At 37.7% G+C, this 12,071-nt stretch overlaps 1 protein-coding gene across 3 annotated transcripts in view; it reads right to left on the bottom strand.

The window, feature by feature from the left end:
- The window catches only part of BTLA (B and T lymphocyte associated), a 47,735-nt gene that overhangs the window by 26,554 nt on the left and 9,110 nt on the right, over positions 1-12,071 (bottom strand). For 2 of the 3 annotated variants that reach the window (XM_019652213.1, XM_019652215.1), the window contains exon 1: positions 4,866-5,139. In XM_019652213.1, the coding sequence (XP_019507758.1) occupies positions 4,866-4,953 (88 nt within the window). In that variant the 5' untranslated portion in view covers positions 4,954-5,139. Of the gene's footprint in view, positions 1-4,865; positions 5,140-12,071 lie in introns of those variants that run through there. The other variant, XM_019652214.1, reaches the window with a different exon arrangement.

Genomic DNA, 12,071 nt, shown 5'->3' with positions numbered 1-12,071 from the left:
GGCCTGATTTATGTCCACTAAGGGGTGATATTCAAAATATTTAATGAGTGACAATTTGTGGTCATCCAGATACCCAGATCAGCCAATCAGAAAGGCATGTCAGCCACAAACAATTGCATGGCCCAGTACCTTCCAGCTGAGCAAGTGTGGCTGCAGGTATAAATACCATCAGAAGCCAAAGAGAGTGGGTAATTTGTGGAACTTATTAGCTCTTAATAAAAAGAGGTTCATGATTATGAATCTTATGAGAAACACAATTATTTCTTATTTTTAAAGACCATATACCTTGATTATAAAACTACCATGGGGAAAACCCCAACTGAGCTTCTATCTTTCCACTGAAAAATTCTTACATAGTACAAGTTGGCCCGTCTTTCAGAGATGCTAGGCCCTCCACTGTGATCACAGTGACTTCAGGAAGAAAAGCCGGGCAGAAAAAGCTGAGAGAATATTTTAGAAGCTGTGGACAGCTTCAAAGAGGGCCTTCAGCATTTTATCAGAAAACAACATGAGTATTTCTAAATATTGCCATCAGTGATAGAATGGTTATGTGTGATGCTCAGAGGAAATATGGGTTATGTGTTATTGGAAACACATGGGGAAAGTTCATCTCCTCCCTCTTCCAGATACTTCCTGGCCGTCCTAATACATCATGCTATGGAGATCGCACACTGAGATTCACTGGCATTTTCTAAACCTAGGAGATACTTAATATCTATGCAGGCAAAACTGTCAATTGCCCTCCGATATTAATGCTCCTCTTCTAATATCATGGAAGAAAATGAAATGGGCCCAAGACCACCCAGCTAAAACCTAAAAGCTCCAGCATTTCTTATAGCCACTTCTGGACAATGGGCTATTTGTGATGTATGTGGGTTCTAGATTGTATTCATAAGATAAATGTGGTTATTAGGAATGAGAAAAAGAGAAGTTACAGAGCTCTACCAGCTTAACTGATGTTTCTCTATGACTAGCCAGATGGCCCCTCTAACACTCTAACTGACTGTGTTCAAAGTGAACCTCAAATTATACACGTTTAGATTCTGAGCATACTAAAATGACACCCCTGCTTGTGTACGCATAGGCACATGCACACAAGTAATTTCTTCCATAGAAATAAGCATGGAAATCAGAGTCCATAACCATGAGAGGATACCACAAAGGTGGATAATATTGAGCTGATTTTGAGGTAACAGAATGGAGAATACTAGAAAATTCAAGCAAATTGCTTATGATATAATTCAATGGCATAAAGTAACTCAAGTCTCATGATTCACAAACTCTCATTTCTTTGTCACTTGGGATGATAGATCATGATATCAAGAGTTATTTATAGATGACTTTTGTCAACCCAAATGAGAAATGGTTTCCCAATATTACTTTCTAAGAACTATCAAGATAATTAAATTTTGGACTAAAAGGAATTTAAAAAAACATTAGCTAAAGTTACACAGCACTTACAATGTATCTGGCACTGTTCTAAGTGTTTTACAGAATTAATTCACTTAACACAACAACCCTATAGGGTCAATTATTGTCCCCATTGTTTAGATAAGGAAAAAGAACTAGAAAGGTAAATGGCAGAACAAGTAAATGGCAGAGATGGGACAGTAATCCAGACCGTCTGGCTCTAGAGTCCCTGATCTTAATGGCTCCACAACTGCCTCTCCAAAGAATGAAGCAAAAGGTTGATTTCATTTTTGGACTTCATTACAAATGCCTATGAACATTTTTCTTTCAACCATTCTGAACTCTAAGTAAAGGTGAAACTCACAAATAATGGAAATTCAGTAGGAAAGTCCCAGTGATGCAAGATAAACAGCATTTTGACTTCAACATTACAATAGAGGAAATTTTGATAGTGGGACAGAGAAAGCAACAATTTATTAAAGAGATTTTCAGTGTTTGGAAAGTCTATTCAAGGCTCTGATCAGCACAGGGGTTAATCTTTTCATACCTTTAATCCAGGAAATCCTGTAGCTTCAGAACGTATCCTTAGATATTTACGTAGAACCTAGTCATATTTTGTGACAGACATTTTTACAATAACAATACACAGGCAACTGGCAGAAGGCAGAATCTCTAGCATTCCACATGCACATTTTAATAGGAAAAAATAGCTACCACCATAGAGATAAGCCTGGTAAAGACCCTGGAACTTCAAAGAATGACAGACACATGCAGGGCACCTCTGCCCTAATGTTCCTGCTCTGACTCAACAATATGGCCAGTTCATGGTGAAGCCACACAGTCTGTGCGGATTGTGGAGCATGAATCCATGGTCCATACTGATCCATCACAATAGAGGCAAAGAGGGTGTAGGCAACACCCAAATGGAGACACAGCCCTAACCACTGTTTCTCAAAGGAGCCAAACTATAAGTATAGTCTGGTACTAGATCATGTTAGCATGATTTTTTTCTCACAATGAGCAGTGGTCAATCACAGATTTCTTATTGCCTTCATTCCAGATCGTATATAGTGCCAAATGGTAGCCAGACATTAACTGCAGTGCTCCTGCCTGTTTGAAGGTGGAATCCTCAGTTTGTCCTCAACTGAATAAGTGGTCCAGGGCCTCACAGCAGGAGCTACTCATCAGCAGTGAGGCAGGTGGCTGACAGGGGCTTCTCCACTTGCAGCCTAGTTTTTGCCAGCATTACCTGCTCATCTATCCAGGAAGCGAAGGTGCTGACACTTGAATACTTTTCATCGGGACAGAAATCCTATGCCAGATACGGAGGGACACAGCCCCCTTTCCCTTCCCCCCGCACCTCCCCCTCCTGATTTTTTTGAGAAACACAAAAAGCAATTAAACATAATTTTATTATAAAAAAGGAAATTTGTAGAGAACATTACATCTTTTTCAACCTTATTAATTCAGCCTGATTCCTGGGAAGAGTCACACAGATCTCACATTACTTTGAAGTGGAGGTGAAAAATATCTTCTAAAGTCATTTTTAAGTACTTTGAAGCTGTGCCAGTATAAAGAATTCAGTAATTAAGTAAGTCACAGGAAATCCCCAAGATATAACGGTTAAAAGTAATGTGATTTTTAAGGAATAGTCATCAGCTCTGTTTGGGAAAACAAATCTTACCAATCATTCCTTATCTCAACCTATGACCTTAATTTAATGCAAGTAATGCTGCACACATTCAACTGCTGTATAAGATACTTGGCCAGGACCTTGTCCAATGGTTTCCATTTCATTTTTTCAAATAATCTGATTCACCGTATTTGGAGCTAAATATATTATTGTACTATATATTTCATTTATTCATTTTATTTTATCTTAACAAACCCAACTATTTTAAATGATAATGTTAAAACTTACTTCCCATTTAACTGAATTTTGTGGGAGCTGCTTGGTGAAAAGAATATTAACAAAAATATCATTAACATTTATCAAGTTTTTATTGTGTTCACTTGCTGTGCCAGGTAATTTATTTACTGCATTTATAGTCTCCACGACACGCCCATAATTCAGGTACAATTATTAACTCTATTTTACAAATGAGGAAACTAAGGGTAAGAGAGGATAAGAAATTTAACCAAGGTCACACAATAACTGGCAGAGCCAGTAAATGAACTGAATTCTAACACCCAAGTTCACCTTTAGAAGCACAATCGGAAGAAGAATAGACATTGTACCCCACTCCCAGTATGATACACCACTGAAAATTCTTTTCCTTCATTTCATAGGGAATAGTTTATATATTCTTTAAATTGCTATGAACTCTGTTTAATGATATTTGACTCCAGTTGTAGCTTTGTGATTGTAGGCATCTGATAGAAAGTGAAAAATCCAGTCAGCTATCTAAACCCCTTGTCCACATAATATCAAGTATACTTGTACACACATAAAAATATGTAAACATGAAAAAACTTAGATGACTAAAGGGGAGTTTTATTTTGCTCCTGGTTGTGTGCCATCGTAGCATCATGAAGACTAACTCCAAACCACCCAGTTCCAGAATTGAAGGTGACATTCTATAGGATTTCAGTGACCATATTTTCCGATCTAAAACCACAGAACACAAAACTGATAAGAGTATGTGTGCTTGTGGGGATTATAAGGCAGGATATTTGAAAGCAAAACTGAGAAAACCTGAAACTTCTGCTAGCTATTTATAGTCCATCCCCCTTTACAATATGCAGGTCCCTGTGTCAATTCAGGGAGCTAGTGAACTCACCAGAATGAAGGAATTGGTTGTTTGCCTACATAAAATCTTTGCAGAAGGGGCCAAACATCATCTATGCAGAACCCAAACTATTTTCTATGTCAAATGACACCCAAGTTGGAACCATTCTCTTTCAACACAATAGACGCAATGGCAGAATGCTCCGATCCTATATATTTTCAGCCTTTTCTCATTCAAGTTATCTCCAGATACATACACATATGCACCCAAGGCAAGTAGTGTGATTTTATTTAGCAACATTATTCAAGAGCAACCATGGAGTCAGGTATAATCCCAGTTACCCAATACCTATCCTATCCAACTGAGTACTACAACACTGTGCCAAGCCTCAGTTTGGTCAGAACAAGCTATTCACCATCAGTATGAAATCCAAAGCATTTGCTAAAGTCATGATAAATCTGTACCTAACTACTTATAACATCTGCCCAATTCCTTTTTCTTATCAGCAGAACATATTTTTAAGAACATCAGCCAAGCTGTGACTCTTGAATACCATTTTCCGATTTGATTTATGTCCTAGAATGTCTTTAGTGAGCAAATCTAAATATTTGGTTTCATCTATATTCATCACATAAACACCACATCATACTAAGATCAGAAAGGGAAAAAATTACCTTCAACACCCCCTGAGAAATAAAACAAGAAATAATCTAAGTAGGTGCTTACCTTCGACACTCCAGATGTCCAGATGTGATATTAGGAAGAGGACCCAGTACAATTTTCCAGTTCCAAGCATGGCAGGTGATGTCTTCATTTCCTGTGCATATCAGGGATGGAATAACTTCTCAAGTACAGAAGGCTCCCCTCTCTCCTTTGAGTTCTTCAGAGTTGGATCAGGTTAACTCCCCAACGACATCTGTAAAATAAATGGAAAGGAGAGAGGATGTACGAGTGGACAGCAGTTTGAATAGTTCATGAAACAAAGTGAAGAGAAAGACAATGTGATTCTTCTGTGGTTTTGGGGCGTTCACTTTCAAATGCTCTGATCTGCAAAGCAGCTCAGTCCCTAACTTCTCTTTCCGCTTACCACCCCTTTTTGCTCCACATTGAGGTTTTTCTCAAAGTACAGTGAAATGAACAATTAAACGCTAAAGAAATCTATACTGTTGCAACCTTTGGGTTGAGATTTTAATCAAATCAAGGTCAGGAAATTCGTGGTAAAAAGTACCGATAGTATATATACATATCCCCCTTTTCATAGCTTATGATTATGAAACTTATTTTATGTAAAAGATTTTAGACTTCTCTTCCCAAATGTGTCATATTAAGGCAAGAATACCTGTAGTCATTAAGCCAGTGGAGATTTACTTGAAGTTATGGAGCAAATGAGTGGCAGGAAGCACTTCCTCAACAGGTGAGGGAAGAGCAACTGTCTTTAAACTGCAGATAAATATCAATGGAACAAGATTATCTGTAGTATTGGCTACACGTTCTCTCTAAATAATAAAGTTCCGAGCTAAATAACATCTTGAATATCAATTAAAGGAAAATTCCATTTTCAACATTCTTTATGTGGTTATTGTCTGGATTAAATAGAATAGAAACAATAAAGGGAGAAATGAAAATGTTCACGATCGGGTAGCTCAGGGTTGACAAGGGACTATTTTCTCCAATGCCACTTGTAATAATTATCTTAGCTTCCAATCCTAGAAGCTAATTAAATTCACCCATTGAGGTTAAAAATGAGAACTCTAGATTAGTGACATCTGTGGTCATTGACAGAAATTGGTTTTGTAAACCTTTCTCTCAGAGGCTGGTAATTTCCTTCCAAGGCCAAACATCAATGGTTTTAAGTGCATCAAGTTTAAAAACAGTTTCATGTACTCATTGAGTCACATATAGACATTGTATGATGGTTAGAGTCACAAAGACAAATGAGTCACTGTTCCTGATTTTAAAGAACTCAGTCAACAAATACTGTAATTTTCTCATATGAAACTTCAGTGTTGAAACTTAAATACATGTGCTTTTCAACCACAATAGTGTAACATAGAGCAACTATACAGTTCTTAGAACTTCCATCACTTATTAAGTAAACATGCTGAGAAATATTCATGCAAAATTTACACAACTGAAGGTAGAGTGGAAATTCCTGTGGCAGCTGAAGCAAGTTGTCCCTTTTAAAATTATCCCTGAGGTCAACCCATAAGCCAAGGTTCTCAGGATATTGTTGCAAACCAGAGAGAAGTCGTATAAACTTTGTTTTCCTCAGAAAAAACCTTTATGATTCACTATTTTAAATATTTTTTTTCATATAAAAAACAGTCCATGCTAATTAGGTAAAATTTGAAAACAAAACAACCTTATGTAATATCTAATGTATTTTAAAAAGAATTATATTTTGTTATTTTTATCAGCATGACTGGTCCTTTATCTTATCACAACTGGAGTCCTGAGAAACCCACTGTAGACAGAACCCTTTCTCAAAATCTGACGCTTGCCTTAATTCTAGTAAAAACAGAAGTAAAAGAAGTCTGGCTCAGAAGTTTGTTGGCTCTGCAACAAGTCAGTTTTGCTTTACACTTACACCTTATCTAGTAATTAAGCTTCAATTTTGACCCTTGTCCCATTATAATCACATACTTTTTGGTTAGAAAATTATACATTTATGTAAGTGTGCAAATATAAAGAATTTACTACATTCTTAAAAGTGATTGCATTGCATTTTAGAAACAATTTAAAAACATAAACTTCTCTAAAATTTTATAGTGAAAGACAAAAAGCAAAATAGAATTTGGCATCTTCAAATTCATTTTGCAGACATTTTAGGAGTTACTTAACTTAAAGGGCAAATTCTTCAGTTCACTTATAGATTCAGTTGCTTTCATGCATCTTGCAAAAGCTGTAATTTCTCCAATATTTTAACCTTAGGGTGATCAGAGAACAGCAATCACAAAACAAGACACAGACTCCTAGAGAGGCCTTGCCATTGACATTAGACATCAGTTCAGAGGGATGAATCTTGGTTCTGAATTTTTAACACCCTGAAAACATTGCATACCTTCTACCACAAATGTAGTCCAGCATTTAAAACTTTTCCCATTCTTTTACATGGTACCCACTTTTGATCAGTGTCACAAGTAAAGGTATATATATACTGTACTTTAGAATCAGCCCGGTCACTTTTTATAAAGTGAGTGTGATTTCTGAATCTTCTCCATATCCATTGAGTGAGAATCTCACAGGACTGAGACCAAATGTCCCTATTTTAAAGAAACCTCTGGGGGAAGATCCAAGTTGGCAGAGTAGATAAAAGCTGTGCTTGCCTCCTCCCATGACAACATTAAAATTACAACTAAATTATAGATCAGCCTGGAGAACCATCTGAAGTCTAGCTGAACAGAATTTTTATAACTAAAGATATAAAGAAGAGCCAATCAAGACTGGTAAAGGGGGGTAGGAGATGAAGAACTGGCCAGCCTCACACCTGCTGTGGCAGCTAAGAATCAGGAGGGAATCTCGGCCATTTAGGTCCCCCAACCCCCAGAGGAGTGACAGACTCCAGCCCCAAAACAGGCTCCTCAGCCCAGAGTACCTATGCCAGGAAGAAGAGCCCCCACAAAATATGGTTATGAAAAGCAGTGGGGATTCCAACCATGTGAGTAGGATGGAAAGCTATGGGAAATTCAGATGTCCTCTTAAAGGGCCTGCTCACATATTCACTCACTCGTAGGCACTCACCTTAGCCTCTGGCAGAGGAATGTTGCCTCAAGAAGCTTCAGAGACATATGGGTAGAGACTGAGTTGGGTAGATTTAAGGCAAGGACTGGAAGGACAGTTGCCATTTTCCCTGTGTAGAATCCATCTCCTGTGCAGCTGGCAGGCAGGCGCCATCTTCCCTGTGTTGAACCCTCCCTGACATAGCCAAATCTGAATCTGAATTGGCCTAGTAAGCTTTGCTCACTTCACCTTGGTAACACCCTTGGACCCCACTCCACCCAACTTGTGCAATGCCAGAGGCAATTTCTTGGCAAGTAGCCAGCCCCATTTGTGTTGCACCCTTTGTCAGACAACTCTTGGGGGTCCACCGGCCCCAGGCAGACAGCGGTTGCCCTTAATGTTTTCTGAGACTTTTGCTGAGTAGTTCCAGGCTCGGCACTGGCACCAAACCAGAATCTAACCTAGTGAACACCACTTCACCCACCCTAGTGACTCCCTGAGACCCCACATCACCTAACTCACATACACACAAGGGCTTTATCAGAGGCTGAGCCTTATGAGACCCAGCCTTGGGAATTTCTACACTTTTTTCAGAGCTACCCCAGGCCTAGTACTGGTGTTAGCCATCCTCAGTTTGCAGCATGGTCCCTCCCATGCACCTCCTGGACTAGCACAGGTAGTGACCAACTGCAGATTGCTTTATAGCTTCTACCAGGTAGTCCCAAGCCAATCACAAGCAGTGGCTAACCTGGGCCTACACTGGAACCCCTTCCAAGAAGCCCAAGAACCAACCTACCCAGACACCATCTTCAGACCACAGCAGAGCACCACCCAATTAGCCCACAAGTGGCACACACAAAGGGAGGTCTCAGCAGGCACCAGAGCCCAGTGGGATGAATCTTGCTCTGTGGGGTAAGCCCCCCACACTGCAGCTCATAAGTTGTGGACATGGTCAAAACCCATAGCCAGTCAGCCTGAAGGCTAGTCCCACATGCTGATGTGCCAATAGTAATCAATGCTCAACTATAACAGGAGGGCACACACAACCCACACAAGCGACGCTCCTGGACCACCCAGCATGGGTGACCGGGGAGACTGTGCCATTGCACCCTATAGGGGGCCAACTACACAAGGCCACCCAGCCAAGACTGAGACATAGCAGATCTACCTAATACATAGAAACAAAAACAGAGAGGCAGCTAAAATGAAGAAACAAAGAAATGTGTCCCAAATGAAAGAAAAGGAAAACCCTCCAGAAAAAAGAACTAAATGAAATAAAGGCAAACAAACTACCAGAACAGAGTTCAAAGTAATGGTTCTAAGGATACTCAATGAACTTAGGGGAAGACTATATGAAGTCAGTGAGAACTTCAAAAAAAGCTAGTGAGCATAAAAAAGGGCATAGATCATAAAAAAGAGCCAGACGGAAGTGAAGACTGCAATAACTGAAATGAAGAATGCAGTAGAAAAAAATCACCAGCAGACTAGGAGAAACAGAGGATTTGGAAGACAAGGTAGCTCAAAATACCCAATCAGGACAGCAAAAAGAAAAAAGAATTTAAAAAAACATGAGGATAGTTCAAGGAACCTCTGGAACAACATCAAGCATAACAACATTCACATCATAGAGGTACCAGAAGGAGAAGAGAAAAAGCAAAAGACTGGGAACCTATGTGAAAAAATTACTGAAAACATTCTAATCTGGTAAAGGAAATAGACATCCAAGCCCAGAAAGCACAGAGAATCACAAACAAGGTGAACCCAAATAAGCCCACACAAAGACACCCTATAATTAAAATGGCAAATGTTAAAGAATGCTAAAAGCAGCAAGAGAAAAGAAAATAGTTAATTACAAGGGAGCTCACATAAGATTATCAGATGATTTCTCAACAGAAAATTTGCAGGTCAGAAGGAATTGGCACAAAATATTCAAAGTGATGAAAAGCAAGGGCCTACAACTAAGATTACTCTACTCAGCAAAGCTATCATTTAGAATCAAAGGACAGATAAAGTGCTTGCCAGACAAAAAAAAGCTAAAGGAGTTCATCACCACCAAACCAGTATTACAAGAAATGTTACAGGGACTTCTTTAACAAGAGGAAGTGGGGTGGGATGGGGTGGAGATGGGGGTACAGAACATAAAGATGAACAATAATATGGCAATTAAAATGTACCTAGCAATAATAAATCTAAATGTAGATGGATTAAATGCTCCAATCTAAATGGATAAGAAAACAAGACCCATACATATGCTGTCTAAAAGAAATGCACTTAAGATCTAAAGACACTCAAAAACTGAAAGTCAAAAGATGGATATTTTATGAGAATGGAAGTGAAAAAAAAAAAGCTGGGATAGCAAAACTTATATCAGATAAAAATGACTTTAATACAAAGGCTATAATAACAAACAAAGAGAAACATCACATATTGATAAAAGGATCAATCCAACAAGAGGATATAATCCTTGTAAATATTTATGTACCTAACATAGTACCATGTAAATATATAAAGCAAATATTGATCAACATCAATGAAGAAATTGACAGTAATACAATCATAGTAAGAGATTTAACATCCCATAGACACTAATGGACAGATCTTTCAGATAGAAGATCAACAAGGAAAAGGCACCCTCACATGACACTCTAGACCAGGTGGATTTAATTGATATTTTTAGATCATTTCTACTCCAAGGAACAGAATATACATTCTTTTCAAGTGTACATGGAACATTTTCCAGGATAGACCACATGTTAGGCCATGAAATAAGTCTTAATAAATTTAAGAAGATTGAAACCATATCAAGTGTCTTCTCCAACCACAGTTATATGAAAGTAGAAATCAATTACAAGAAAAAACCCTGAAAAACATAAAAACACATGGAGATTAAATAAACGCTACTAAATAATTAATGGGTTCAACAATGAGATCAAGGAAGAAATCAGAAGGTTCCATGAGAAAAATGAAAATGAAAACACAATGACCCAAAACCTATGGGACACAGCAAAAGCAGTTCTAAGAGGGAAATTCATAGCAATACAGTCCTACCTTAAAATTTCAAGAAAAAACTCAAATAAACAAGCTAACCTGACACTTGAAGGAACTAGAAAAATAATAGAATACAAAGCCCAAAGTGAGCAGAAGGAAGGAAATCATAAAAATCAGAGGGGAAATAAACAAAATAGAGGCTAAAAAAACAATACAAATGATCAACAAAACCAAGAGCTTGTTCTTTGAAAGATAAACAAAATTGATAAACCTTTAACCAGATTCATCAAGAAAAAATGAGAAAAGACCCAAATAAATAAAATTAGAAATGAAAGAGAAGTGACAATTGACACCAGAGAAATACAAAAGATTATGAGAAAAATATTGCAAACAATTATTTTCCAACAAACTGGAAAATCTGGAAGAAATAGATAAATTCCTTGAAACTTAAAATCCTCCAAGTCTGAATCAAGAAGAAACAGAAAATCTGAACTGACAGATTACTACTAATGAAATCAAATCAGTAATAAAAAAAAAACTCCCAAAAAACAAAAGTCTTGGGCCAGATGGCTTCACAAGTGAATTTTACCAAACATTCAAAGAATTAGCACTTATCTTTCTCAAAGTATTCCAAAAAATTCAAGAGGAGGGAGAGCTCCCAAGCTCATTTTACAAGGCCACCATTACCCTGATTCCAAAACCAGTCAAAGATATTACAAAAAAAGAAAACTATAGGCTGATATTCCTAATAAATATAGATACAGAAATCCTCAACAAAATATTAGCAAACTGAATTCAGCAATACATTATAAAAAGATCATACACCATGATCAAATTGGATTCATTCAAGGAGGTTCCATATTTGCAAATCAATTAACATGATACACCACATAAACAAAATGAAAGTTAAACATCATATCATCATATCAATAGATGCAGAAAAAGCATTTGACAAAATCCAGCATCCATTTATGGTAAGAACTCTCAACAAAGTGGGAATAGAGGGCCCATACCTCAACATAATAAATACCATGTACTACAAACCTACAAATGACATCCTACTAAACAGGTAACAACTAAAAGCATTCTCCTTAAGATCAGGAACAAGAGAAAGATGCACACTTTCCCCACTTTTATTCAGCATAGTATTGGAAGTCTTAGCCACAGCAATCAAACAAGAAAAAGAAATAAAAGTTATCCAAATTGGAAAGAAAGAAGTAAAAT

The sequence above is a fragment of the Hipposideros armiger genome, unplaced genomic scaffold (assembly GCF_001890085.2).
Source record: "Hipposideros armiger isolate ML-2016 unplaced genomic scaffold, ASM189008v1 scaffold_176, whole genome shotgun sequence".
NCBI classification, from domain to species: Eukaryota; Metazoa; Chordata; class Mammalia; order Chiroptera; family Hipposideridae; genus Hipposideros; species Hipposideros armiger.
The sequence above is the reverse complement of the archived record's forward strand: the minus strand, read 5'-3'. Positions and strand labels throughout refer to the sequence as shown.